Source organism: Chiroxiphia lanceolata, chromosome 5 (assembly GCF_009829145.1).
Source record: "Chiroxiphia lanceolata isolate bChiLan1 chromosome 5, bChiLan1.pri, whole genome shotgun sequence".
NCBI lineage: Eukaryota > Metazoa > Chordata > Aves > Passeriformes > Pipridae > Chiroxiphia > Chiroxiphia lanceolata.
Genome location: NC_045641.1, coordinates 51,809,929 through 51,836,136, shown reverse-complemented (window position 1 = coordinate 51,836,136; position 26,208 = coordinate 51,809,929). Strand labels below are relative to the sequence as shown.

Below are 26,208 nucleotides of genomic sequence, written 5' to 3'. Positions count from 1 at the left end.
ATTCATAAACTAATATCCAGTTTGGCAATTTACACATTCCTTAAAAGGAGGGTCTGGTTTCCACCAATTCCCAGATCTTTCAGGTTAGTATTTCAGTGTTACTGAAAGGTCCACAGAAGGCAAGTTTGGGGAAGTAGGGGGCATGAAAAAGGTTTTCTTCATAAGCAGAACATCTACTTTACAGCCCTCCAGAAAGGTGTACAAACGCCCAGTAAGCTGATCCTCCCAAGGATTCTTCATGTAACTTTGGACTCTTCCATTAAGATGCTACTTTTGAATTGGAATGCACTACAGTTTTCTCAGAGCTACCCCACAGACTTCTACCATGCACGCCTTTATCCCATTACTGCAGTTTTCAATAATGACTCTGCAAATTGCAGTGGTAAGTGAAATTTTCTGATGTCTTGAATAGATCTGTATATATAAGCTTACCTTGGTAATACTTCTTGCATCTTTTCACATAGTTCTATTACGTTTTTTTAATCTAGTGAAGATGAAAGCCATCATCACGTTCCTGCATTTGAAATTTTATGCAACCAGCCCTTGAAATGAGGGTTAGGACACTTCAGCACTACTGTGCTACAATGGTTGCTGTACAACCACAGTTCCTCACCATTCCCAACTCCAGTGCTATGTACACAAAGACATTTGCAGAACACTACAGGGTACATGAAGAGAAATAGGGCTTAGCGCTTAAGAACAATTTAAAAAACAAACAATAATTTAAAAAATCGCAACCAGAAAAAGAAACACACCTTCTCCCACCATGTAAAGAATTTTCTACACGTTCAGAAACTCAGTTTGATTACTTGAACAAATCTAGGCAGGAAACTTGAAATATGCCTTATGCAAAATCCTTCCTCAAACTTGCTGGTATTGCATTTCCTCAAAATAACCTGTTCTCTTTCTGGGAAGTTTCCTTTTCCCCTTTCTACATCCTGATGACCTTCACAAGTCGAAGTTCAAAGAGAAAACAGAAAGGAAATCTGACATCTAAGTCACTATTCAACAAAGAAGAGAACTACCTCATGAACTCTCATTCTAACAGGAGAAAGAGCCGGCCACTTATTCGCTCTCACCGCCTTCCAAATAGATTTTGAGAAGAGTTGTATTTTTACAGAGCTTTTACAGTATCACTTCCTCCAGAAACTGCAAATACCCACTTTAAAATTACCTCTTTCTAGATCTCTGATCTGGGGTCCTTTAGGTGCTCCTCCATATATGCAGGTACTCTTCAGTCTTGAACACTTGCCATAATCATCAGCCACCTGCTGCACTTGCTGGGCCAACTCTCTAGTAGGTGCTAGAACAAGACACTACAAAAGGAATTGATTCAGGATAGTCAAGCTGCATATACATCCCTAACTTAAAACCATAAGCAAAGTTGGACCATCTGCTCTCTATTAGCTAAAGCATTTAAATATCTTTAGAACATGCACAGAATCTCTAGCAATTGCACAGAATTTCAATTGAGTGGGATGTTCACATTGCAATGGTAAACATTCTTCCACTTACTATTCTGATACATCAATTAAATAAAGCACACACCTCATTAACGATGCCATGCCATATGCACAAAAAGGAAGAGAATCAACAAACACTTACAATTGGGCCATCCCCTCTCTCCAAATATGGCTGGTGGTTGATGTGAACAATTGCAGGCAACAAGTACTGAAACAGAAGAAAACAGTATTATATAATACCTAAAAATCAGGATTCTGCAAAAGAAATATACTTGCATTTATCCAGCAGAAGATTTTCAAAGCTGCCGACCAACCATATCTGCTTTGACATGAGCACAAAATATAGCTGCTCAGCACCACTGAAAGGGAGGCTCATTTCAATTTGGAGTCTAAGTTAGCCAAACCGAGCAATCTTGGCCCTAACAACTGCTTTTCATAAAGGATAAAAATCCTTTTGAACACTGCAGTTTGAATTAATGTATACCTTGAAGACTTTTAACTTGCCTGGTTAATGAAACACATGTTAAAGAGAACATCCTGTTTTTTAAAGTGCAAGGCAAATATAGACTAAAGAGAAGTGACTAAGCATCCAAAATCAAAGACGCACACAAAATACTGTGTGTATAATCTGTGATGTATGTGTTGTGTCACAACAGCCTGTGAATACGACAGGCTAGTTGAGCTGAAATTTAAGTCTCCCCCATGATGCAATAAAGAAAACTTTAAAAACCTGTAATCATGTCACTTCATCCTAGTACTGACAAGCCTAAAAACTACAAACACGTAGGTAATTTCTGCAAAGTGACCAGGAAAGTTAGCTAAATAAAGGAAAGAATACGCACTGCCAGAGTCTTCCCAGAGCCGGTCTGCGCAATGCCCACCATATCACGACCACTGAGCGCGAGTGGAAAGCCTTGGCACTGAATTGGAGTGGGTTCTGTGAAGTTCTGGTCCATCAAGGCATCCATCACATACTCTTCAGAATTGCAGAAAAGAAAAACATTGTTAAAAGATTACTGAGGTTTTACAAGACCTTTTAGAAAACAGACCCAGTAACTGTTTAGGCGTGTTCTGAGTAATCCTCATGATGTTAACGAACAGCAAAATACTTACGGGGAAAGCTGCACTGGTGGAAGGCAAACACCGGTTTGGGGCAGCCCTCCATTCCTCGAATTGTTATCTCTTTCTTCCTTCGCAATTCTTCAACTTCATACTATTTATGTTGGGGGGGGGGGGGGGGGGGGAGAAAGGAAAACGCCAAATGTCAGCAGGGACTTAAATTGCATAATTCTAACTGCTAAATCTCTTCACACCTCTGGGTAACAGCTTTGTTAGAGAACTGAATTGAAACAGAGATCTTAAAAAAACCACTTTCCTTAAGATTTTATTTTAAGACTGAGTTATTGTACAGTTTCTGCAACATTTAGAGGTATGAGTTCTCTAAGTAGCCTAGAAGGACTACTGTCTCTGTCTTCTTATAACCAGTCCTTTTTAATGAAAAGTATATTAACAGATTATTTTCAGGAATTATACTGTTTCCAAAGGCCAGAAATGACCAACAGCTTCAAAAGCGATTACAAACAGAGGATAAGAAACATGTTTTATGTGGCAATGCTAAGAATTAAACAAACTAAATAGGACTTAATATACAATAAACCAAAGGCAGGACAGTCCTTCTCCTTCAATTAACACACGCCACAGGTGGCCAAATACAGAGTTCCTGCTGGACAACTTGCACCTCTGAAATGTTGCTTGGAACTGTTTCGGAGCCAACACTTATTTCTGTGTGAAAGAAGCCCAGATAGCACCATAATGATAACCCAAGACCTAACAATTTTTCTAAGTAACGGAACTCCCTGTAATATTTCTGAAATGTGTATCCACATAAGCATAATTTTAGAATTAGAGAATCTAGACAAAAAAATCCCACTTTATCTTCGAAATCCAACTGCCCTTTGTAACATGTTTCCACAATTCATGACCTTATACCAATGCTCATTAGAAATCGAGAGATACACATCAATAACAGGCACTTTATTCACAGCAATAGACTGACTATTTGTGAGAATCTCTTGAGCTTGAATGAAAAGTTAAAGAAAGAAAATGACTTCTGGGGAAAATGTGAAAATCCTTTTAGCTGGTTAAGTCAACGACAGCTACAGCAGCTAATGCTAACTGTAGTTCAGTAGTTCAAGTTGAAGCCTCCTTCAATTCCCTTATGCCAGATGAGTTTTTCACATAAGGATTTGTAAGTCTATGTAACTGGATAATGACAGTTTGTTTGTTGCCTCGTGTTAAGAACAATTCTCTAAATTTCTAATATGAAAATGCATTACAGACAGAATAGAAGTCCCTAAACTGAAGTCAGGTAGGAAGAAAAGATTACTGTAACTACAGAGTAAACACAAAGTATTGCACCCAGTTTTGAGCCCCCAGTGTAAACAGGATACTGTTTTAACAGGGCATGTCCAGTTAACATGGGGAAAGCTGGAGGTTGGAGTACAGGCTGTATGAATAAAGACTGGGAGTGCTGGATTTGTTTAGCTCGGGAAAGAACGGGCTTACAGTGACCTTTAACTGCTACTTTCAACCATTTTCAACCTTCAATTTAACTGCTATTTTCAACCACTTCCAACCAGATGGGTCGCTGTAGAGGAGATGTTGCAGATAATTATTAGGGGGGAAAAAATACCATGAGAAACATTAAGCCCTGAGACAGTCACCCAGAGAGAATATAAATTCTTCCCATCCCCGGGGTTCATACTTAAAGGGACAAGGCACTGCTCTAGTCCTGCAGTTTCCCCTGCTCTGAGCAGAGGCTTAGACTAGAGATCTCCCCACGGCCTCTTTCAGCCCAAATTATTTTTACGATAAAATACTACTTGTAAACGTTTCTCATGTATTTCTGCCATTTTTAGTTCATTACTTTATGTCATCTCAGGGCCTCTCCAATACTGTAACTCCATTTCTTTAAGTCTTGTCTCCACGGACAAACTGTTAGACCGGACAAGCACTATGATGATGAGTTACAAATGACAAAATATAAAATATCTAAGAACAGAAGCATCATCTCTGCTAATGTTAAATACTGAAGGTAACAAGAGCTGGTATCCTACAGAGTACACACATCAAACAAGCCTAATGAAGAGACAGTTCTATTATATTCTGTCCCAGACTTCCCAGGACAAGTTTTTCAACTTGCGACATTTTCTGTTGTTGGCAACACGGAACAGACAGAATCTGAGAACTCACTGGGGTAAGCCTGGCCACTTCTGGGTGTTCCACGTAAAAATTCTTCTCAAACTTGGGCAGTTCATTCAAATCCCATTTTTTCTTACGCAAACGTTCTCCCGGATTCCCAAATTTCTTTGGAGGAAGAGGACCTCCGCGACTCGCTCCAAACCTGGGAATGTGAATGTTAGTTATTAAAAATAATACTTAATATTTAAAAACTATTTCAAAATCACTCTGGAATTTGCAGGTTTCTTAACCATTTTCCATTCTCTTTTCCCCAAGCTGACACATGAGCACAATATTCTAGCAAAAGTCACCCCCCTCAAATCACTGCGGTGGTATAAAACTTCTTGAAATAACACAGAACTGCTTTAATTCAGTTCTGAACCCCAAACCATCTTATTGTACATCACCCCTTCAAAGCTTCTGTCTTGAGGACATGGCTGTGGGTACATCTATAGCACCTGCATTACCTATACAACTTCAGGTTGCCCTGAAAGTGACGGTGCACTAACAGCATGGTTAGATCAAAAGGATCAGAAAAATCTCTAATTACAAGTTCCTTCTATCTCTCTCAAGTTAGTTTTACACAAAATAGCTACTTCATTATCTCCCCCTCTGTATCTCCTTTCTTATCAAAAAGTGTGTCTCAAATGAAAAAGAGAGTAAAGAATAGAAAGTCCAGCCAAGCCTGCAAGTCCATCTGAAATAAATGAAATAAAAAAATTAAAAATTATTTTTAAAACACAGTCTAAAAGGAATAAAAAAAGCCAAAAAAGTACCTGGGGAAAACCACATCCCCTCTCATATGCATTTTGACAAAGACTTAAAAGAGTAAGAAGCTCATATTTACAAAAAAATTTCCAACTAGCATAACAATTCAAATGTTATTGCTCTAAGTTTTTTTAATCCAAGTTATTTCATACACTTCAAAAGGTTAAGAACTAACTGTAATGACTGGCTAATGCAATAAGCAAAATGAGCTCATGGTAATAAGTTGTAAGAGTAACTAAAAACCCAGTGGCATGAAATGGTTTTTTACTGTAAACATCATGAATTATATTTTAAAATTCCACCAAAAAAAAAAAAAAAAGTTACAGCTTTTCTATTAGTATCATACAAACTCAGCAGAAGGTACTTTTCCAAATGTTATCAGGTCAAATTTTGTCCTAAAGCTAAAGCTTTCTGCTAAACATGAATTCATGAGACATGCACATTTGAAACAACTCTTATTTAGACAGCAAATCTAAAGTGTCTGCATCTTTCCCAGGTAGTCCACTAGTAAATAAAAAACTGTTAATGAAACAAACTGAAAGCAATGAAAACCCCAAAGCAACCTTCTTACAGGAATAACTTGTGGGGGAAGGAAGGGGAGGAAGAGTTGCTAAAAAATAAACAAGATCTGAATTATCTTAGCTACAAGTCTACCTCCTCAAACATTAAGGGCATTTGTTCTTTAAATCACTTCCCAATGGAAACCACAAATTATAGTGAGTAAGAGACCAAGAAAACAGAACTCAAATTGACATTTTAACAGGAAGAAGGAGTTAAATTGTTGAAAAAGCTAAGTATGGTAGATATAATCTAACTTAAAACCTACTAAGTTTTAAAATGTTTGCTCTGTTGCAACTGCGCATTAAGCATCTTCCATTTCTCATAAATATCCCTTATTTGCTAACTGGTCAAAATGGCAACTATTTCTGTATCCAAGTAGTCCCCACAAAACCCACAATCTCACTGAAGTCCAATGGATGTTCAAAGGGTCAGTGAGTTCTCCTATGAAAGGAAACATATGGCAGGGCTGATTGCAAGACTGGACACTGGAACAGCTGGTACTGTATTTGTCCCGCAGTCATTCAGAGGGGAAAAACGATGTATTTTACACTGAAGTCACGTAGTTTCAGTTTTCCATTCTTATACACAATATGCCCAGATACTGTCCTGAAAGATGGGAGCACTACAGCAGCCCTTGAACCTGCCTGTTGAGGTTTATCGACTGAACTGGCAACTGACACTCATTTTAAGTAAAATGAGATTCCAATTCCAAGTAAACTGATTTGAATCTAGGAATATTACAATGATTTGCCAACAGCTCTCTTTAAAGTGTAAATTCCGTCTGGCTCAAAACATTCTTCTGACATATTACTGATGCCATCATTTCTGGGACAGAACCGATTAAATTTGATACATTCCAGAGCAAAACATTGTAATTTTTCATCCTAAGTAGTCACCTACAACTCGTTCCTGAAAGAAGAAACCAGAAACTTGTCCTTGATTAGCCTACAAAACAACTGGTGATAAACTTTCAAATGGTGTTGAACCAGCACACTGGGTGGCCTGAAATTTTATACAGGTTATTTATGAAGTATGATGGTTATTAGCAGTTACAAATATTTTCACACCCTAAAAGGACATATATAACAAATTGAATTCCAATGCATTAAAACCTCCAGGATAATATGTCAAAAAAAAGATTTTTCGTGCAAATGCCCAAAACCTTCACAAAAAAGCATGTAGGTACTGCTTTTACTCATGCAAAGCCCCTGATCAAAGAGAAGCATCCACTATAATCAAAGACTTTACACAAAATGATGTTACACTAATTTTAAGGCACATCAAGTGTCGTGTCAACGCTTTGGCCAGTATTCTTTTAAGTAACTGTAAATAAATCTGCATACTCAAACTCACTGACTAAACTCCAAAAACAGCTGGGGTCTGACCTATCTCAGACTTGCCAAAGCGCTTACTCCAATGTCCTTGTGTTAAACTGAGCTGGAAATCTCATAGCGGAAAAACACCAGAACCCTCCTCTCTGTGGAAAAAAAACATGAAAGTATCTTTTAATTTCAGAACGTGAAATGTGGGTGTAAGATAAAGTAATGATATAACTATCTCCCTTCACAGACGACCAGAAACTAAATGTTAAAGTGCATTGCAACATGCAGCAAAACATTCTTTAATCTCTCTGTGGAGAGGGAAAACAAGAAGAAAAGGAAGTGGGGAAAAAAAAGAAAAAAAAAACAAAACAAGAGAAGACTTATTAACTGAGATCTAGTCTGCCATATTAAGAAAAACAGAACCCACATGATACGTTTATTACTAATCCTTGAGAACCAAGGCCTAACTACTTGTGATCTGAAGGAGAGAAAATGCCACTTTCCAAAATTATTTCTAACTTTCTCTTTAAAAAGGCCTGGCACAAATGCCTTATTACTTTCAGCTCTTAAAAAACTCGAGCCTCAATCCAGTTATGTAGTATAATGCCACTGTATTTAGTTATTGCTGTCATTCTCAGAAACAAGAAATCACATCAAATCAAACCTGCCTTTTCCAAGCCAAACTTCCTTTAAATAATACATTCAAGAGTATCAAGTACGAGGGTCTCTACAGTGCCACACGAACAATCCCTGTTGTGCTACATAAGCTTGGCAAGTGTGATCCCCAGTATCGAAGTCCCCCGCATGGCAGCAGTTTCCAATCCCACTTCCTCTCACGATAAGCCTCGGAGCGCAGCTGAGAAAGATCTTCCCCCCAGTGTCATTTTTCCAGAAAGTCCAGAAGGAGCAATGACAACCCGAAGGACAGAGGAACCAGCCAACCCTGACAGGAACACCAAGACCTTCGTAGCTTGCGGGGAGGGGGGGCACGGGGGTCGCAGGGTAAAGAGGGCTGGCAGAAAATAATTGGGGGCGGGGGGAGGTTGTGGATGCAGGCCTTAAAATTGCAAGCAAGGCTCACAGTTACACACGAACGATAGAAAAGCTAAGTAAAAAATTTTAAAAGCCCACCTCAAAGCCCACCACCCCACGTTGTTGTCACCTCGGTCTCCAGCTCCCCCCACCCCCACACGAGAATTCCTGGGGGAAAATCCCAACAAATGGGATTTTCGCTCTCCCCAAACCGCTATTACAGCGCACGCCCCTCTCTCCGGCCTTCCGCCTTCCCCAGGCCCCCAACGCGGTGGTTCAGCTCCCCCCATCGCCTCCCGGCCGTGACGAACCCCCCCCTTACCCGCCGCGGTCTCGGTCGCGGCCCCGGTCCCCGAAGCCTCTCATCGCCCCCGGAGGGGTGGGCGAGAGGCAGCGGAACGCCGGCCGTGGGGACGGCGAGGGGCTGGGGGTACGGGGAGAGGGTCCAGCCAGGGGCGGCTGCGCCTCGGAGGACTCGCTTTGCGCCACCTCGCCTCTTTGGTGGGACACAAAAGGAGAAGAGGTGGTCAGTGGGTCCGAGACCCGCTGGGCGTCAGCGGCCGGGACGGCGGGGCTCTCGGTCGGCTCCAGGGCCCGGGCGGTGTGGAGACACCAGCGTCTTCTTCCTCCGCGCTCCCGGCACAAAATGGCCGCCGCCGCCCCGGCCCGCTCCGCTTACGCTACGGGCGGCGCTGCGCAAACCGCGGCGCTCCGAGACGCCTACGCCTATTCACGGAAGCCAGCTACGCACGAAGCGCGCGCGGCGAAACACCGCCCCGCGCAGCAGCAGGCGGGCTACGGACGGTGCGTGGAGTTCTTTACTTAGAGCCCGTGCTCCGCGTGAGGAAGGCGGGCGGGAGAAGGAGAGAAACGCTATTCCCCAAAGTCTACTGCGCAAGGAGCGCGCTCCGTAACGCCTTCGGCTCGGCGGGCAAAACCTGGGCCGGGGCGCACGTTACGTAAGCGGACGGCGTACGCAAGGTGCGTAACTAAGGCCAGCGTAGGGCGGGAAGAGCCCGTGCGCTTGGTGTAACATTCTTTCGCGGAGCGCGCAGGCACAGCCGGAGGGCTACGCTGATTGCGCAGCGGGTTTGAAGAATACGACCTGGCGCCTACGCGCTCCCGGGCCTCGCCAAGGTGGCGGCGGGGCTGGGGACACAATGGAGGGACAATAATGGGGCGAGGGGCGGCGGGGCGGGAGCGGCCCCTCGGGCCTCCGTGGCGGCTCCGGCGTGTCTAGGTTTTTCCATATTAGATTAGTAGGGGAATCTTGGCGCGGAGCTGGGGCAGGAGCGGAGTGCCAGCGGCCATGATGTTTGGTGTCGCCAGAGCACCACCAGGCCGGGAGAGAACTCCCCAGATCAACCAGGGACTCCTCGCCAAATGAAGGAATAATCCGTGAGGCGATTACGTGGCACAGGCCATAAGTTCTTTTGTGCCGTGCCTGTAATATCGCCAAGGGGCAGGTCAGCATGTCCCAGCACCAGGGGCTGTGTTGGGTGGGTGATGGGGTCACACTAGCCAGACCCAGCCCCGGCTCAAACGCCGGCTGCACTATCACTGGTGCCTACTGGGCCGTCAGGTTATCAAAAACTGGCTGTATTGGCAGAAGAGAAAGTGAGTTCCCTTTGGTTCCAGACCCTTGAATAAAAGTAAGAGGCTGGAACAGCACACAAACTACCATTTTAGTTTTATGTGCTGTATGTATGTATGTATGGCACGCGTGAGAAAGCAAAAAGTGATCTTGGTGTCTAAAATAAAGTATTGAAAGAAACTTGGGCCTTTCTAGGTGGGAGGGAGTCAAGTGACACTGCGCACTCTCACTGACACCTGGTACTTGGCCCCTGGATATGAATGCCTGGTGTGGGAATGACACATGCAAAGGACTAGACATTGCATTAAATGACAATAGCTGATCCATTCCTGGCTCTCCCAGATCAGCCAGCCTCCCTGCCTTTGTCTCTCTAGACTTTTCTCCACTGTGAAAAACAGTGCTTTACCTCAAGAAGAATACCAACTCTCTGTAAAGAAACCACTTAAGGAAGGCAAGCCCTCCAGGTCTTTCACAAGGAAAAGCCTGGCTACAGCATCAGGCTTCTCTTGGATGAGTTTCTGGTCATCACTGCCTTTTTACTTCATGTTATTCTACAGGCATTTGTTAATCTAAATGAGAAAAATTCTTGTGCCAGTGAGGACAAGCTCCCTGACCAAAGTTAGAGGCCAAAGTTAGACCATTCTCATTACCAGAGGACAAAGCAAGACCTTCCCTTATAAATACATAAATTATTGAGTTTATTTTAAAACAAGCCATTCCATGAGCATCAGAGGTATTGCAAACTGAATTATTATTTTGTCCCCCAGTGCCCTGTTTCTCTCTTTATTCCCAGCTTCTTCTTTTGTACCCCATGACCTACATCTCTGGCTAGTTTGGAGATGTGCTCCCTCAGCAAACTGAATCCTAAATGCCTTTCCTCAGTGTAAGCGACAGTGCCAGTGCCTCTCTCTCCTATGTAGCCACTGGGATTGTTTTATTCCTTTTAATAATGATGATGATAACAATAATTAATAGTAATCTTTAGTATTCTTACTTCTGTTAGAAGAATGACAAGCCAATTATGTAAAGTTTGTCCCATTAGAGAACTAGACAATAGGTTTAAAATGTTGGGTTGCACCCGGATTAGTTCTCTCATGAAAGATCAACAGGATTATTGAGAGAAGGGTTTAATTCAAAGCACCCAAACATAATCAGACCTCTGTTCTAATTCACTCTTTATTTTTAACTTTAATAAGAACAGTTTTAAAACATTCTCTTCAAAAAGTAAAAACTGCTAAATAAAAATGTAAGCATTATCAAGATAAAAATAGGCAAGATAAAAATGCCTAAAAACATATTTTTAAAATTACTTGTTCTTCTGCAGTACATGAGAATCCATCAAGTTCTTGGGCTGTTGCTCCTCCCACTGCCTTTTCCACCTATTTATGGTAATTTCATAACTGAGTTTATTCCAATTCTTCTTCATTTCGCTCCATTAAATTCTACGACTTAGACATTCTCTTTGAAATAAACTAAGAAAGAGTATATTTAATCCCATGTGAAAGAACAGCTTTGATTTTCACAAAACATAGGAAAAGGATTCTGAGAACAATTCACAAGCTTATTTCTTGAATCATTGTCTGCTGAAAGTTCAATTGAAAAACAAAGACCTTAAATGAACCAAATTCAGTAAAACTGAACTGTACAGAGTTCATCCCAGTGTTCTCCCAAAATATCTCAAATAGTTCTCAAAAGCTAGAAGTGAAGCCAGGCAGTTGGTGGCCACGCACAAATCTTCATCCCAACTTGCCCAGCAGTACATTTACATTGTTTTTTTACCTATTCTTTGGCATCCCCAATCCCTCCCGTGGTTATTGCAAATGTAGCTTCATTTTCAGGCATCTCAGGGCTGGAGAAAAAAACAACCAAGAAACTTGTGGGTTTCTCCATGTTAAATGCAGTTGTGAAACAGTCCCCAAAATGTTGTAGGTGTAAGTGACCTGGAACACTTCACTGCCTTTATACCTATGTGCAAACGTGATCAATATCATCCCGATCCGACAAAGTGAAATAATTATGTCAGGAAAACAGTAATTTCACAGCTCTGGAGCACCACTCCTACCAAACTATTGGATGGTCTTCTTTAAGAGCCGAGCATCTTAGTAGGATTTATAATGAAAGATCACGTAATTTAATGTATGTAATATGCAAGACAACTTTAATAAGTTGTTTAATCTGTTAATTAGTTTGTCCTTTCAGATTTTCTCCCGATTTACCATGCAGAAAGTTTCAGTACCTTGAACTTGGTCACCTTACGGTTGCTCGTAATGCAGGTTCCTTGCTGTGAGGGAAAGGTCATTTACCTGTCATATATCTTTGCAATTCGCAGCTCCCCTCTCCCTTTCCTCAAACTGATCCTGGTAGTCGAAGCATGAGCAAGGATGTGGCCCCCAATGGGCTTTTTTGGGTCTGCCTGAAAGCTGAATTAGCAAGAAAATGGCAGTGATTCACTGTGCAAATTCCAGAGGTTAATACTGTGATTAGCTGTCAGACAAGGCCTATTCAACTCAGTAATGAATGATAAATAGGTCAATATATTAAAAAAATACTTTAACACACTTGCCTCAAGATAGGATGTTCAGATGGTCAGTGCTGGCATCATTTGCCTCTCATTAAATTCAAGAGGCTCAAGAAATGCACAATTTAAACATCATATATAAGGTCTTCCAAAGGAAAATGGAGATGCTTTTTCAACACTTTTTGTAGCTCGTTGTCTTCATTCAAGTCACAGTGAAATCATACCATCATACCAGGCAGCAAATAAATGTAAAAAACATTACAAAACCTGAGAGAAACTTAGAGGTGTCATCCATGAACGATTCCTCATACCACAGGAACCAACAAAAAATCTGAACCTTCATTTCAGTGCCACTTGCTCTATACAGTCTCAGTTCTCTGTTAAATATGTATTACAAAATAGGAGAAATTTTTTAAAAAGAGAGAGAAAAATTCTCTTACGTCATAGTTGCTCCTGGGTCAGCAGTCATCTGGTTGGTCACAAACACGGCCACGTTATATTCTGCAATGGAAAACAATGGAAAGAAGGTAGACTACATCCAATTAGAATGCCAAAATATTCTCCCATCCACAGTAAAAGCAGGGCTGCTGCTGAAGCACTTCACATTTCAAATGAACGAGCAGCAAATATTCTTTATGGCTGATGGCTGCAGTTAATCAGGAGTCAACTTGAATTTGCTCCTGCATGGCTTCAGCTGAGATACACCAAAAATGAGCACTTTTCAGAATTCCAGTCAACAAGTCTTTCTCAGTTCCCATCTTCTCTCTTGGCACCCTGCCCTCAGCCCCTTCTCCCTCCCTTTCTCTGTTTGCCTTTTTTTTTACTGCACAGAAAAAAAGCATTTACTCATTCCTCATCAACATTTCTAGTCATCCTGTCATCATCCCTCAGAGCATTGCAAAGTCCTAGGAAAGCGGTGATGGGCACGGCTTTTTTATCTCTCTGTGCCTTCATCCTTTTTTCTATTCTTTGTGTTTCTTTTGTATTTAGACTGTAGAAATTTGGGGAAGACAGTTTCTCTTACTGGATATTTGTCCAGATCGACAACGTATTCTCTCATTTAGGACTTGACAGAATTTCTAGAAAAACTCTAAATGCTGAAAAATTCTAAAGTTTTCTCAATCTGTCATCTTGAATTAATATATTTTCAGTTTGATCTTTTTAGTAACAGACAGAGGTGTAAAGTGAGGAAAGATTCCTGGGCCAGTGCCTGATTGATAATACACTTGGACTACTAGGTGGTTGTGCTACCAACCTTCTGATATTTTTTGGAGCCTTGACAGCATCTGAGCTAGTTTCTGTTGTCGTTCAGCCAACTCTCCACGACCACTGAAATCCACACGGAAAAGTGCCATTATGGAGTCAATGATCTGCATTGTAATTATGCTAGATAAGTAAATATAGTGAAAGAAAATAGGAAAACTTATTCTGAAACAGCAAGCATACAAAACCAAAAAGTCTTATACCAATAGCTTGAAGATACCAGCTTCCTCATGGAACTTGGCTGCTACATAGTCAAGCAATTCCATCTGATGTTCACCTGGTGGGAAGTAGAGTTGCCAAGTGAAATTAGGACCAGAAAGAGCTCTGAAGGAACAAAAGCCTGAATTTTAAAATCCCACTTTAAATGTTTGCACTGTTTATATTTTCACTGCCAGCAGTTTTAAATCCAGTGCCCAATAACAATCTACAATACCCAACAGTGCCTGTGCTTCTGCAGGCTCCAGTTTCCACTTGCCCATCTCACAACACTTCTTTGTGAAAAGCTTCACAATGAAAGTATGCAAGAAGACAACTTTTTTTCTTGTGTTAAGAAACTGAAAAGCAATATAAACATTTCAACTTAATGTTGAATTAAATGACACACAGAAATTGTTTTAATCGTATTTATATTGCACTCTCAAAGTAAAAGTCCCATTTAAAACTTTCTTAAGTTTTAAAGCAGTGTCTTGTGACACAGTGTGTTGGAGCTGTTGATAAAATGAGAATATTAAAATGGGTACCTTGGAGAAAAAACATAAATATCATGCCAGTTGCAATACTGTTCTTACTAGTATATGCACGTGCATACAGCACATTGTCAAGTACTGCCTCATGGTCAACACTGAAGCGATCGGCGATGTCACGAAGACGGTCTGGTCGGCTGACATTAGTCAGAGTTAAGGATTTCTCTTTATACAAACCATGCCCTGAAAATAATAAAACTCCATTCCAAAATAGAATTAGGGGCGGGATGGGGTGGGAAAGAAGAATCATAGAATCAGATGAGTTGGAAAGGACCTCTGAGATCATCAAGTCCAACCCTTGATCCACTACCACCACAGTTGCTAGACCATGGCACTAAGTGCCACGTCCAGCCTCATCTTAAAAACCTCCAGGGATGGAGAATCCACCACTTCCCTGGGCAGCCCATTCCAATGGCTGATTACCCTCTCTGTAAAGAATTTCCTTCTAATATCTAACCTAAATCTCCCCTGGCGCAGCTTAAGGCCATGCCCTCTTGTCCTACTGCTGGTTGCCTGGAAGAAGAGACCGACCCCCACCTGGCTACAACCTCCTCTCAGGTAGTTGTAGAGAGTGATGAGGTCTCCCCTGAGCCTTCTGTTCTCAAGGCTAAACAACTCCAGCTCCCTCAGCCTCTCCTCATAGGATTTGTGTTCAAGTCCCTTCACCAGCCTCATTGCCCTCCTCTGGACCTGCTCCAGCACCTCAACATCTTTCCTGAACTGAGGGGCCCAGAACTGGACACAGCACTCCAGGTGAGGCCTCACCAGTGCTGAGTACAGGGGCAGAATCACTTCCTTGGTCCTGCTGGCCACACTGTTCCTGATACAGGCCAGGATGCCATTGGCCTTCTTGGCCACCTGGGCACACTGCTGGCTCATGTTCAGCCTCCTGTCAATCAGCACTCCCAGGTCCCTTTCTGCCTGGCTGCTCTCCAGCCACTCTGTGCCCAGCCTGTAGCGATGCAGTGGGTTGTTGTGGCCAACTTATTTCGATCCTAGAGAAGACTGACTTTTTCTCTTCATGCTGTCCCACGTACCCTAAAGATAGTTTAAGGCTCACGATGATAATTGGTTTGCGTTTAGGGTTTGAGGTGGGGGGAGCTGGCACGTGAATATCTGTGCTCTAGGAATTTAGCTGTGAGCAAAACCTGTTTATACACAGTCTATCGCAGATGTGAAGTGTTAAAAATAGTGTTTAGTACTTAGATAAATTTATCTTGAACAGAAAAGCTGCTATCACCCGTAGGAGGCCTATTAGATCTTAAAAACAAAACCCAACAAAACAAAACAAAAACCTCAGAAAACAAAACCAAAAAACCACAAAAAAGCCCCAAACCCAAAACAAAAACCCCAACCAATCAAAAAAAAACCAAACAAAAAAAAAACAAAAAACCCACCAAAAAGAAAAACAAACAAACAAACAAAACAAACAAACAAAAAAACCCAAACAAACAAACCAAAACCAAAAAACCCCCACACAAGCAAAACTCATTTAAAATAAAATCTGAATACTAACTCTAATTTTTCCAGGTTGAATTACATCAAATGACAGAGGAAAAAGTCACTTCCTTGTGGGCCACTACACACTGTGCTCTTCAGGATTTCTGTGCCAGTCATGTTTTACATATATGAAGCTATCAGGAGACTCCTGCTTCCATATAATAAAATAAACTGTCTTTCAAGTTCATCATACCTGTAGCTTTAAGAGTCAAAAAGATACAAAGTGTTTTCAGTATCAATGAAGATAATCTTTCCACCTGTGTAACCATTTGATCCTGGGAGTTGAGCTGTCACTGCAGAGAGTCATAGAAGATCAACATGAAAAAGTGGGGAAAACATTTTCTTGCTCCTTCTATTATTATTTTTTAAAATAAAATACAACTGCTTATTCATATCACAAAGAACCACCAGTTTTAATCAATGTGGAAATCAGGAGTATCTCAAGTTTTACTGCCATCTTGAGTATAAACTCAAGCCCCTTTTCTCGACTGGAGATCAGATGAGATTTAATAAATGCTATCAAAACTGTGTTTTACTGAGTACCCTAACTAAATCTGTATCTTTTAAGGATATTATTAATAAGTTCCTATACACAAGGCATTGTCTTTATCCTCTGCCCCAAATTGATTGTATTGTTTTAGTAGGGTTTTTTCCAGCTGTAACTCGTCTGAACAAAAATTCTTTGGATATGAATTTTTCCTGATACATGAATAGTTACTGATTGTGGGTTTAGTCTCTTTGGAGTGAATAAGCTAAAATATTGAATCCAGTTGTAATCATTCATGCAAAAGGGTATGACTCTGCTGGCCATTAGACTGTACTAACTAGAAGAGGCCTTATTTTTCCAGAACATGCCATATTTCACTATACAATGTAGGGCTCATTTAAGGGAATTTGCCTACACAGTGTCTGGAAATTTCAGCAGCATTAATAGTTGTATTAGTTATTTTTTACTACTATTTACACATCGAGAGATGTCTCTGGGAACTCAGAGTCCTGCTGTATTTGGCACTGCCCAAATACTGCAACTGCCAAAGTATTTGTTTATCCAGTTACTGACAGTCAGTAGTATCCCCTCAGTGCCCTTCCAGAATGTCATATTCAGCAAAACCTCTGGAAACCAGGAAAGTAAAAGAAATACTGAGACAGAATCTTTGCCTTTGCCCTTTTCTGAGCAATGCCCCCCATCTACATGTGACCCATATTTGTGCTCTGCTTTTCCAGATGGTGTGTTATACTGGTTTATCTAAGGCAGTCTATTATCATCTCTCTCCTTATGGCAAAATTTACATGGATGCGAGCAGTATTAAAAAGTAATCATTTATGAGTTCTCTACTCAAACACAGCTAATGGAGGTAAGGTCTGTTACAAGGTCACCAAGGTCTGTTACACTGTATTTCTGGACATAAAAGATTCAGAGTTGTCTCTATGTGTTTAATTCTGATAGAGGGGTAAAGAATGGGTTCACAGAGAAGAAACATGTCTCTTTTAAGGTATTACACCTACCACAAAGAGTGTGAGATAGCTGAGTTTTGCCTGTCCGAAACTCTGTTAAATAAAGAAAAGGGAAAAAAAAAGTAGTCAAGGTCTCTTTTTCCAAGTTTGCCAGATTCAGGCATTACTGCAGTTAGGAACCCTCTTACTTACAAAACTCACCTCTATCTCTATCTTTTTAAATCATTTAACCTCAATTTATAAATCATATTCTGTGCAAGAGAAATGTGTCACATGAAAAGCAAAATCTGAAATGCTTTAATTTTGTCGCACTTGATTGCTAAGGTCCTTTATTCCCTTGTGTGTAGAAGTTAAAACCACATGGCACCTGTGGTAAAGTATTAACTGAGGACAGGTGGGGTAAGAAATGGTTGATTCCATTGACCTGGACCAGTTTCATTTTCAGTAAAATGACCAAGGAGAAGTTTACAAGTTTATCATCTCACTACATCAAATCATGTTAGTCTCCAGTTTATCTTTTCTAAAGGGAAGAGTACCGTGTTTTATGAACTCTTCTTCTTGTTGTTGAAGTGTTAAGCACAAACTAATCAAGTGTACTATAATAGTAGCTTAATTGTCATTTCAAAATCTTACATGAAATACAATGTACACTAAGTGTGCATACCTTTTGTGGCAGTTGTGTTACTGGAAAGGAACATTTTGCATCAGAACTTTGACACCTTAGTGTTAATAATGATATGTTTTAGTGAATCAGCATGCCCCAAGTTTAATGATTACTCAGCTCAAACTTAGTCTGCAAGCAAATGAAGAGGGAAAATGAGAAAACACTAAGAGAAGTGGATTCTTTCTTCTTGCACTCATGCAGGTCCTCATCTTTGTGAGTACGACATGGTAAATTTGATAGAAATAATCAATTTTTTATGAATTAAAATCTAAATTAAGTTTCAGGTCTTTGTTCAATAACACTCATTTAATGTGGTTCTCTCACCTCCAAAGGCCTCAGTGATTGCCATGCTTTCAATCCCACCACCCAGAAGTTTACTGGAGAAAGGGAGAGGATTATGATATAGTTAAACCCACAAAATCAGAAGAGGAATGTAAAAAAAGATACATTTTTGCTACTTTAAGAAAAGTAATTTTTGCCCTAAAGCCCCTCACTTCCTGCATTAAGTGCAGGGCACTAAATGATCCCTGATTCATAAAGAATTAACTCTGTCTTAACCTCTCTTTTTATGTGCAAGAGAAAGATCTGTAGAAATTATAACTGGAAAGAAAGAAGAGGAAAAAAAATAACATTTGAAAAGATCTCAAGGGAGGTCTTGAACACTTGTAAGTTTGACCTGAGACCTGCAGGTTGTTTTGACTAGGTAAAAAAATGATGATACATTCAGGATTTTTGGATGCAAACTCTGGATGTTTATTTACAGTGACTGTACAAAGTTCAGTTTCCCCTCAGAAAAGGAGTTTGCTTTGTTGCTTACTGATGCAGGAATCTTTGAGCCAGCACTAGCTCCAAATGCAAGGGGACCTACTTGTCCTAGCTGAGTATTTATTCCCTTATATTTCTGTGTCTCATTAAGGACGATAAATATAATCATTGGAAACATTTGGATGAAGGAAGGATTTTAGAGGTAAGCTTACTCGAATTCCTGGCTGCCAGTAGAAATATGAAATACCATCTTCCGTTTTTCACTGTACTCAAAGGCAGTCAGGAAGCCTGGCTCCTAAGGAAGACCAAAGACAACATGAGAAGTTTATTTTAGCTTTATCCTGAAGTTATGGTGCAATATCCCATATAAATATCTTCTCTCCACTCTTGCCTCATTCACACAGGTTAGGTATGAAAGATACTATCTGGTTGTCGTGGAGTGTAAAGTATTATCCCTTTAGAGTAACCAACAGAATAATTTTCAAAATTATCTTAACGATGTGGTGGAAAATCTGTTAAGAGAAATGTTGCACAGCATTTTGGAGAGGCCAGCATAGGTTTAAACTCTCAGGGAAGTGACTTACAATAAGCTTGTTTGCAGCTTCTTTAATCTTGTCCACTTTGGCCTCTGAAAGCCCTTTTACATTGCACAGCGCCCGTCTCGTGGTCATCTGGATTCCTTTGATTGTGCAGATCCCAACTGACTTCAGCTTTTTAATATCTGCTACGTTCTGTAAAGAAATTTCCCTTCTGTGAGTATTCAGACAGTTAACAACTTTGAAACATATTGTACTATACATTCATATGCATGTGGGTTTTCACCGAGAAATAAACAGATTTACACAGTAAACTCTTCATTGTGTAGTTTGTGACAACAACAAAAGAAAATTTTGAGTAAGATTGGTGTGAGGGATCGTGGTGCAGAGAGCAGCTCCTGGTGGTTTTGAGAGAAAGGTGTCTGGGTCCAGTTGTATTTACTTGTCCCTGTTCAGTGTCAGTTTTTCTAGATCCAAGCTGGTAGTAAAGAAACAGTATGGATTATTACAGATAGCATGGAGCCCATCCTAGGAAACCCTATAACACTCAGTCTGTCCTTGGTCCCTTAGCACAGATAATCTGTAAACCATATAATCTGAGGGTGGATAGTTGGGAGCCGATACACGAGGATCACTGGAAGCTGAGTCTAAATGCTGTGCTGTTTTTGCATGTTCACAGTTATGTCCAGCTTAAAACACATGTGTCTTCCAGATCTAACTGATACTTTGGGATGGAACGAGCTACTAGAGTTTTTCATAAATTGGGAACAGCACAACTTCAGACAGCACCCTACTGACACATTTTGCCTCCTCTCACCTCATTTTATGATGTTGACATCACTGGGAATTTAAAAGCACAAACAGTCTACTCACAAGAAAACCTACTGTGTGAAAGGTGTGGGCTAATACATCAATTTACCATTTCTGGCCAAGATTTTCCTTTGAAAAAAACTATGAACTGGACGTATCATCTATTTATCCAGAGTGTGGGAGTGCATAGAGCATAAGAAGGGAGGGGGTTGTGTGAGAAATTAGTCATGTTCATTTGGAAGCTTATTTCTCATCCTGTGATATGTGTATGACACTCAGCAAAGGCTGAGGGGTCACAGCACCTTAATTCCAACCAAACACCTTTGATCATTGAACCACAACCCCAGTTGTGCTATTCTGACTTTTTTTGTGGCTACATGTCAGAGCTAGTAAATATTTTTCTCTCTACTCCTCAGAAAAAAAATCTAAATCCACAAAAATTATTTCTTGAAGTAAATTAATTTAGCAGATATGGGTCATCATATGTTCACACAAAGCTTTTAACTGGCACAGCTGAGAACAAAACCTTCCCCTGAGGTGTGAGAATACTCACTTGGAAGAAAGAAAAAAATGAAAAGGAGCAAAATAGCCCTATTAAACAAGAAAAACAGCCTTAGTCATTATCCTTTATTTTCAAGATCTTTCATACATTCATATCATTATGTGAATGCTGTGCCTTATTTAATACTGACAGGCTAGTACAGCTCCCTTCCAGCTCAGGTCAGCCTCTTTGATCAACTTGTTAAATTTTTAACGCAATAATTTGTGTATTTTTCCTTTGTGGCCCCATAGTTAGAGCTCCCAATCATGTGATCCTTCTTCAGAACTCTAAAACTGCCAATAAAAAAAGTTGTCAACAATTACACTGCTGACATGCTCAGCCCAGTAGCTATAGCGCTGACTAATGATGACTCATTGTGTCTGTGTCCTTCCCATCTGTATTTGCCTGTAGTCATTTAAATTAGAGTTAAACCTTATGTTACTTCAGGCAAACCCAACCTTTTATTCTGCTCCTATAACTGAATATAATAGGATTCCAATCCATGAGACAGACTCCTAGATAAACATATAATAGTAATTCAAATAAATAGGTGATGTTTATGTGATAATTATGATAATGATAACAATGATAGGAATTCATATTTGATGAAGAAAACCACTTATTTCTCTAGCTACTAATATTCTCCTCACTCCTACTCTCCCCCCTTCACCAGCATGCTGAAAATAGTATAGCAACAATTGTCTCAGTGTAATCTCACAGGCACCAAAAATGCAGGAGTAATTACAAAGATTGGCAGGAACAGGAAATAATCTATCACACAGTTTTCAAATAAATTAGCAAGCAGTTGGTTTTTCAAGAGTGCTAGGTGCTAAATAGTTTGAGTGTCTTGCCACTTTATTTAGGAATCTGATGTGAACGAGATTTTCTAAAAATTTGTTTTATCACCAGAGGCAAAATTTGTCTCCACATGACTGAGTTAGAATGTATTGCAAGGAGGAATTTCAGCTATTTGCATCAATGTGCATACAATTTTGGAAATAACCTTACAACATCTTTACATACACAACTCTGTGTGGTCAAGTGATTGCTAATACTTACAATTCCATGCTTCTGTAGAAGGTCAATATCCTGAAAAAAGGATTCCTAAAAAAATAGCAGGAAAAAAATAGATTTTTGTTTTTCTTGTTATTTTCTTGTTATTATGTCTATCTCGTTATGTGTCTGTTTCAAATTTGTAAACTTCTATTGATTTTCCCCAATAATACTTAACTTCTTGGGCAACTGAAATAGGCAAAGCCATAGCCAGCCAAAAAGGCCTTAACATTTCCTATCACCTTCTCCATAAAGTGTAACTTCACAGGCAATTAATCCTCTGCTATGCTAATAAAACTTGTGCTATCATCAGGATCATCTAGAGCTTTTCTGCCACAGTTTCTCAGTCTTTTCCTGGTGATGACCATTCCTCGGAAGCATAAGATTAACTGATATCCCCTTGCATTTAATATAGAAGCACAAAATATAAAGAAATAATGATAATCTCATTAAAAATTGTGCATAGCTTTTGAAAGGTTAACGAAGAGTACTTGAAGAGCCAGGTTGCACAGGGACTAAGAGAATGAGATTTTCTTGGTAATAGATTAGAGCAAAATTTTAAACACATTGGTCTTTGGGGATCTCCTGTCTCTCCGCTGATTTCTTAACACTATCAAATTACTTTCAAACAACATTTGCTGCTCATATTTTCCAACCAACCTTAAATTTACCTCATCATCCTGGTATCCTGGTTCTTCTTGGACGACTTGATCCTCCATGGCCTTCATTGTGAAAGAGCAGGCAATAAAGTATTGATCACTGCTGGGAAATGCAAACAAAGACAGTATTGGGGAGGCAATAAATGAGTAAATGATTGTAAAAGTACTTTTAAGAAATCCTTGAACTACAGAATGTCATCATATGTCAGTATGTCATCATATATGGATTTAAATTTGGATTCTGCTTCCAACTCTTCATTATCTATCAGACCAAAAGGAGAAAATCTACTGCTTCACTCTAAGATGAACCAGTTTGTCTAGAAAGGAGCTTCACAGGTATTAGGAAAAGAGATCTCATTCCCATGGGAGAATCTTGGGTCAGAGACGAGTTTTTGGAGGTGGGAAACGTTTAAAATGATTTATCGTTATTGGAATTTATTCTGGTAAGAATGCTAAAGGCAGTCTGTATTTTTATAGCAAAAGTCAGCATAGTTACAGGCAGAATGGTTAATGGAAAGGCTGTGCAACAGCTCAGCTTCTCCATCTTTATGTGAAAGGAAACCCACTAAAGAATGCTACTGAGAAGGCTGCAACTCCTTGGTGATATATCTTGAGAGTAGACTATTAAAGCTGTATTTATTCTGAAGTTCTTGCTGAGGTTCAGAATGACCAATAAATGCTGAAGACATGCAAGTAATGCCTGTAAGGAACTATGCTTGCATAAAAAGAATAAAGGAAGGGTAATAAAAATCTGAGGCTTTTACTATGCAAAACCATATACAGAGAGCTCATTTCAAGTTTTTTCATGCTTAACTTGCCATGTCTCTGCTTCACTGTTTCACTGCCCTCTCTATGTGGCTTCCTATAAGCAAGGCCTAGAATGGGAAGAGGCCCTTAGTGATAGCGTGGTTAAACAAGAAGAAAAATATGACCTCCTTAAATTGTATGAATGCAAGAAAAATAAAAACAAAGTAGTTCCCTAGAAATATGACCTTATAACCTGTAATCATTTTTTTTTCTTTTGTAAATGGGCAAGTTGCTTCTGTTTTAATTCTGAGTTTATCTTTGCTGTTCTAGCTATGGCTGATCAAAAATTTTGCAAACCATTTCATCCAGATATGTGTATATATTTACTTGCTCATCCTTTCTGACTGTAAGATTTGGGAGTCTAACAGAGGTCAGGATAGTTTAGGCTAACTATCTGCAAAGAGCCTTTTTTTTAGCTTCTAAATGGATATTTAACGCCTGCCTAATTTGCTTGCAAGAATCTTCTGTATACAGAGGCTGGGAAAAGGAGGAGAAACAAAATATCAGAATTTTAGTATTATCTTCTGTTAATATTTAATGGAAATATTCTTATAAAATCAGTTGTATCTGATAGTGTCAGGTTATATTTCATTTCTGTTTCAGAACACTGACAATTATGGCATGACAAATCATGCCTTTGCATAATTACAGCAAAACATTAATTAAAAAATAAGAGATTTTAAAAAATCCTTAACTTCAAATACTGAAGGAAGAAAAACAAGTAATGCAAACGGTATTAAAAGTATATTACAATCCCCTTCTTCATTAGAAACATCCTCCTGAAATGCACATAATCCTGCACTTCAATAACGCTCAGCAGGTCATGGGATTGTTCTCCTACTCCCCATCCTGAGGCAATTGGCATCTCACAGCAGAAAAACAAGGCAGACCCAGACCTGTGCTTTCCTGCAGGCTACAAGGGAAAACGGAGAAATTACACCTCACCCTACTAAAAAATTTAGGTATGAACAAAATCCTTCTCCTCAGTGGAGGGTCCTCCTGCTGCTGGTGTGTTGGCGCACCTGAAGGATTTCGGTCGCCACAGCCTGCAACGCAGTAGATAAGAGGGTAAAAGTCTGAGACAAAAGAGCAAATCTATGAAGAAACGCCATCAATCTTGTGCCACCTCAGGTGCCCAGGAGTGGTGATGAAGACCTGGATGCTGCACCCCTTCCAGGCCGCAGGTGTGACAGGGACCCGGTCCCAGCGGTTCCCCTTGGTTCTTGGACTGACAGAAAATGGCTGGAGCAGAGCTCGACCCCCTGGGCCAGGGGCAGGAGGCTATCTGACCTACCCCAAGGGGCACAGTGTGTGTGATCTCACATCTGTTGACTCAGAGGAAAATAAGTGATTAATCGCCTATGAACACACGGATTTATTTGGCTTTTCCTTGCCAGCTGCCTTCGCATGGGATGTACATTTCTGTTCCCAAGGGGTGAGGCACCGCAGAACTTCCCTCTCCCGCCGAGCACCGTGATTCCCCGCGAAAATTACAACAATAACGAAACCCCAGCTCATGCCCGGGCAGCTCCGGGAGCGGGTAGGTACACTACCCAGGCCGAAGGCTCCAAACTCCCCACAGCCTCTCGCCCTCCTCCTCCTGAGGGCACCGACCCGCCGCTTTCCCGCCGGCACCGAGGGGCGGGGCCGTGAGGGAGGGCACGGGCTCCTGGCAGGAATGGGGGCCGTCCCTTCCCTCAGCCCCGTCCCGCGCTGAAACACATTTTAATCACTGTCTTTAATCACTTCATCATCTATGATTTATGAAATATATACTCGCTCTCTGTAAGGAATATTGCACTGCCTTTGTTTTACAGCTGGGAAAGGCAGCCTTAGTGAAAACCATGGAATGGCATCGATTAGGAGGATATTCAATTCAACACGTTCTGCCTTTGTTTTTCCAGGGTGCCACTCACGCATCTTCCTAAACAAGGCACACGGCGTTTTTGGATTGGATGCCCAAAACCCGTCAGAGAGCTGGAAGAGAAGTGACTTGCCTGAAGTCACAGGACAAGAAAATGAGGCTGAGTCACACACATGACTTAATCTGCCATTTTAAAAGGATGGAAAAGGTGCTTTTTAGTATATGAACACTCTGAGACATCTGCAGTCTTCTTGGAGGCAGTATGTGGAAAGCAATTACCCGTTTTAGCTTGCCTCTGGTAGCACAGTCAGTACGGGACTGCATGTCAAGGAGACATCCGCGGATTCCTCTGAGCAGGAGGAGTTCCTGGCCACCCCTTGTGTGGGTTTGAAATGGCAGAAGGGATGGGAGCAACATTCTCAGCCTGTTTCAAGGTGTTTGTGAAAACTTACCCACCCTTCGTCTGTGGGAGGCTAAGGGCACTTTTTCCAAGCTGTTTCTTAGCCAAGTCAGGAAACCAAGCAACAAACCCCACAGCCCTCAGCCATCATCAGCACACCACAGGAGTGCTCGCAGGGTCCCCATTTGAGACATCGAGCGATTTACATGAATACCAAAAGTCTAATCCTGGGAGCCCTGAGGCTTTGTCTATATTGAGGAACCGGCTGGCACTGCTTTTGAAAACTGCATTATTCCACAAGAGCTATTCCAGAAGAGCACTTAGGCAGACAGCCCTTTAAAGGCGAATTCCTTCACAAAGTATGCTTTTATTCCATAACAGAATGCACATGCAGAGAGTGACCCTTCTGGTCTTACAGAGCACCTCTGCTGCAGCTAATGTCTCTGTAAACAACCTTCCCTTCATTATTTTTTTAGTTTGGAAAATAGTTCCCAGGAAGGTCAATGAACGCACAGAATCCGAATGTTATTTCCCACTCCAAAGTGCTACTTTGGGCAATAAATTCCATTCTACAGCTTCAAAATGTTGTGTGATCATTAATTGTTCATTTGGCTTCCAGCTGGTGTTGTGCAATACCCCATCCTACTACA

The 26,208-nt window shown here is 40.8% G+C and overlaps 2 protein-coding genes and 1 long non-coding RNA gene across 11 annotated transcripts in view; 1 reads left to right on the top strand and 2 right to left on the bottom strand.

The window, feature by feature from the left end:
- DDX17 (DEAD-box helicase 17) overlaps nucleotides 1–9,065 on the bottom strand; it is a 19,664-nt gene extending 10,599 nt beyond the window's left edge. The window contains exons 1-6 of one of the 3 annotated variants that reach the window (XM_032689175.1): nucleotides 8,709–9,065; nucleotides 4,716–4,866; nucleotides 2,577–2,676; nucleotides 2,306–2,439; nucleotides 1,606–1,671; nucleotides 1,175–1,316 (exon numbers count right to left, since the gene is read on the bottom strand). In XM_032689175.1, the coding sequence (XP_032545066.1) occupies nucleotides 1,175–1,316; nucleotides 1,606–1,671; nucleotides 2,306–2,439; nucleotides 2,577–2,676; nucleotides 4,716–4,866; nucleotides 8,709–8,752 (637 nt within the window). In that variant the 5' untranslated portion in view covers nucleotides 8,753–9,065. The other 2 variants (XM_032689174.1, XM_032689176.1) reach the window with 2 other exon arrangements.
- On the top strand, nucleotides 8,782–26,208 carry LOC116787510. The gene is made up of 3 exons (XR_004357315.1): nucleotides 8,782–9,367; nucleotides 16,035–17,359; nucleotides 25,199–26,208. It is a non-coding gene; the product is annotated as an uncharacterized LOC116787510 (long non-coding RNA).
- Nucleotides 11,185–26,208, bottom strand: part of DMC1 (DNA meiotic recombinase 1) — a 31,612-nt gene continuing 16,588 nt past the window's right edge. Inside the window, exons 1-14 of one of the 7 annotated variants that reach the window (XM_032689183.1) lie at nucleotides 24,848–24,946; nucleotides 22,500–22,590; nucleotides 21,835–21,879; nucleotides 19,473–19,619; nucleotides 19,101–19,183; nucleotides 18,448–18,500; nucleotides 17,511–17,552; nucleotides 16,225–16,297; nucleotides 14,550–14,641; nucleotides 13,965–14,038; nucleotides 13,754–13,868; nucleotides 12,939–12,999; nucleotides 12,284–12,400; nucleotides 11,193–11,829 (exon numbers count right to left, since the gene is read on the bottom strand). In XM_032689183.1, the coding sequence (XP_032545074.1) occupies nucleotides 11,760–11,829; nucleotides 12,284–12,400; nucleotides 12,939–12,999; nucleotides 13,754–13,868; nucleotides 13,965–14,038; nucleotides 14,550–14,641; nucleotides 16,225–16,297; nucleotides 17,511–17,552; nucleotides 18,448–18,500; nucleotides 19,101–19,183; nucleotides 19,473–19,619; nucleotides 21,835–21,879; nucleotides 22,500–22,556 (1,029 nt within the window). In that variant the 5' untranslated portion in view covers nucleotides 22,557–22,590; nucleotides 24,848–24,946 and the 3' untranslated portion in view covers nucleotides 11,193–11,759. Of the gene's footprint in view, nucleotides 11,830–12,283; nucleotides 12,401–12,938; nucleotides 13,000–13,753; nucleotides 13,869–13,964; nucleotides 14,039–14,549; nucleotides 14,642–16,224; nucleotides 16,298–17,510; nucleotides 17,553–18,447; nucleotides 18,501–19,100; nucleotides 19,184–19,472; nucleotides 19,620–21,834; nucleotides 21,880–22,499; nucleotides 22,591–24,234; nucleotides 24,343–24,847; nucleotides 24,947–26,208 lie in introns of those variants that run through there. The other 6 variants (XM_032689178.1, XM_032689179.1, XM_032689180.1 and 3 more) reach the window with 6 other exon arrangements.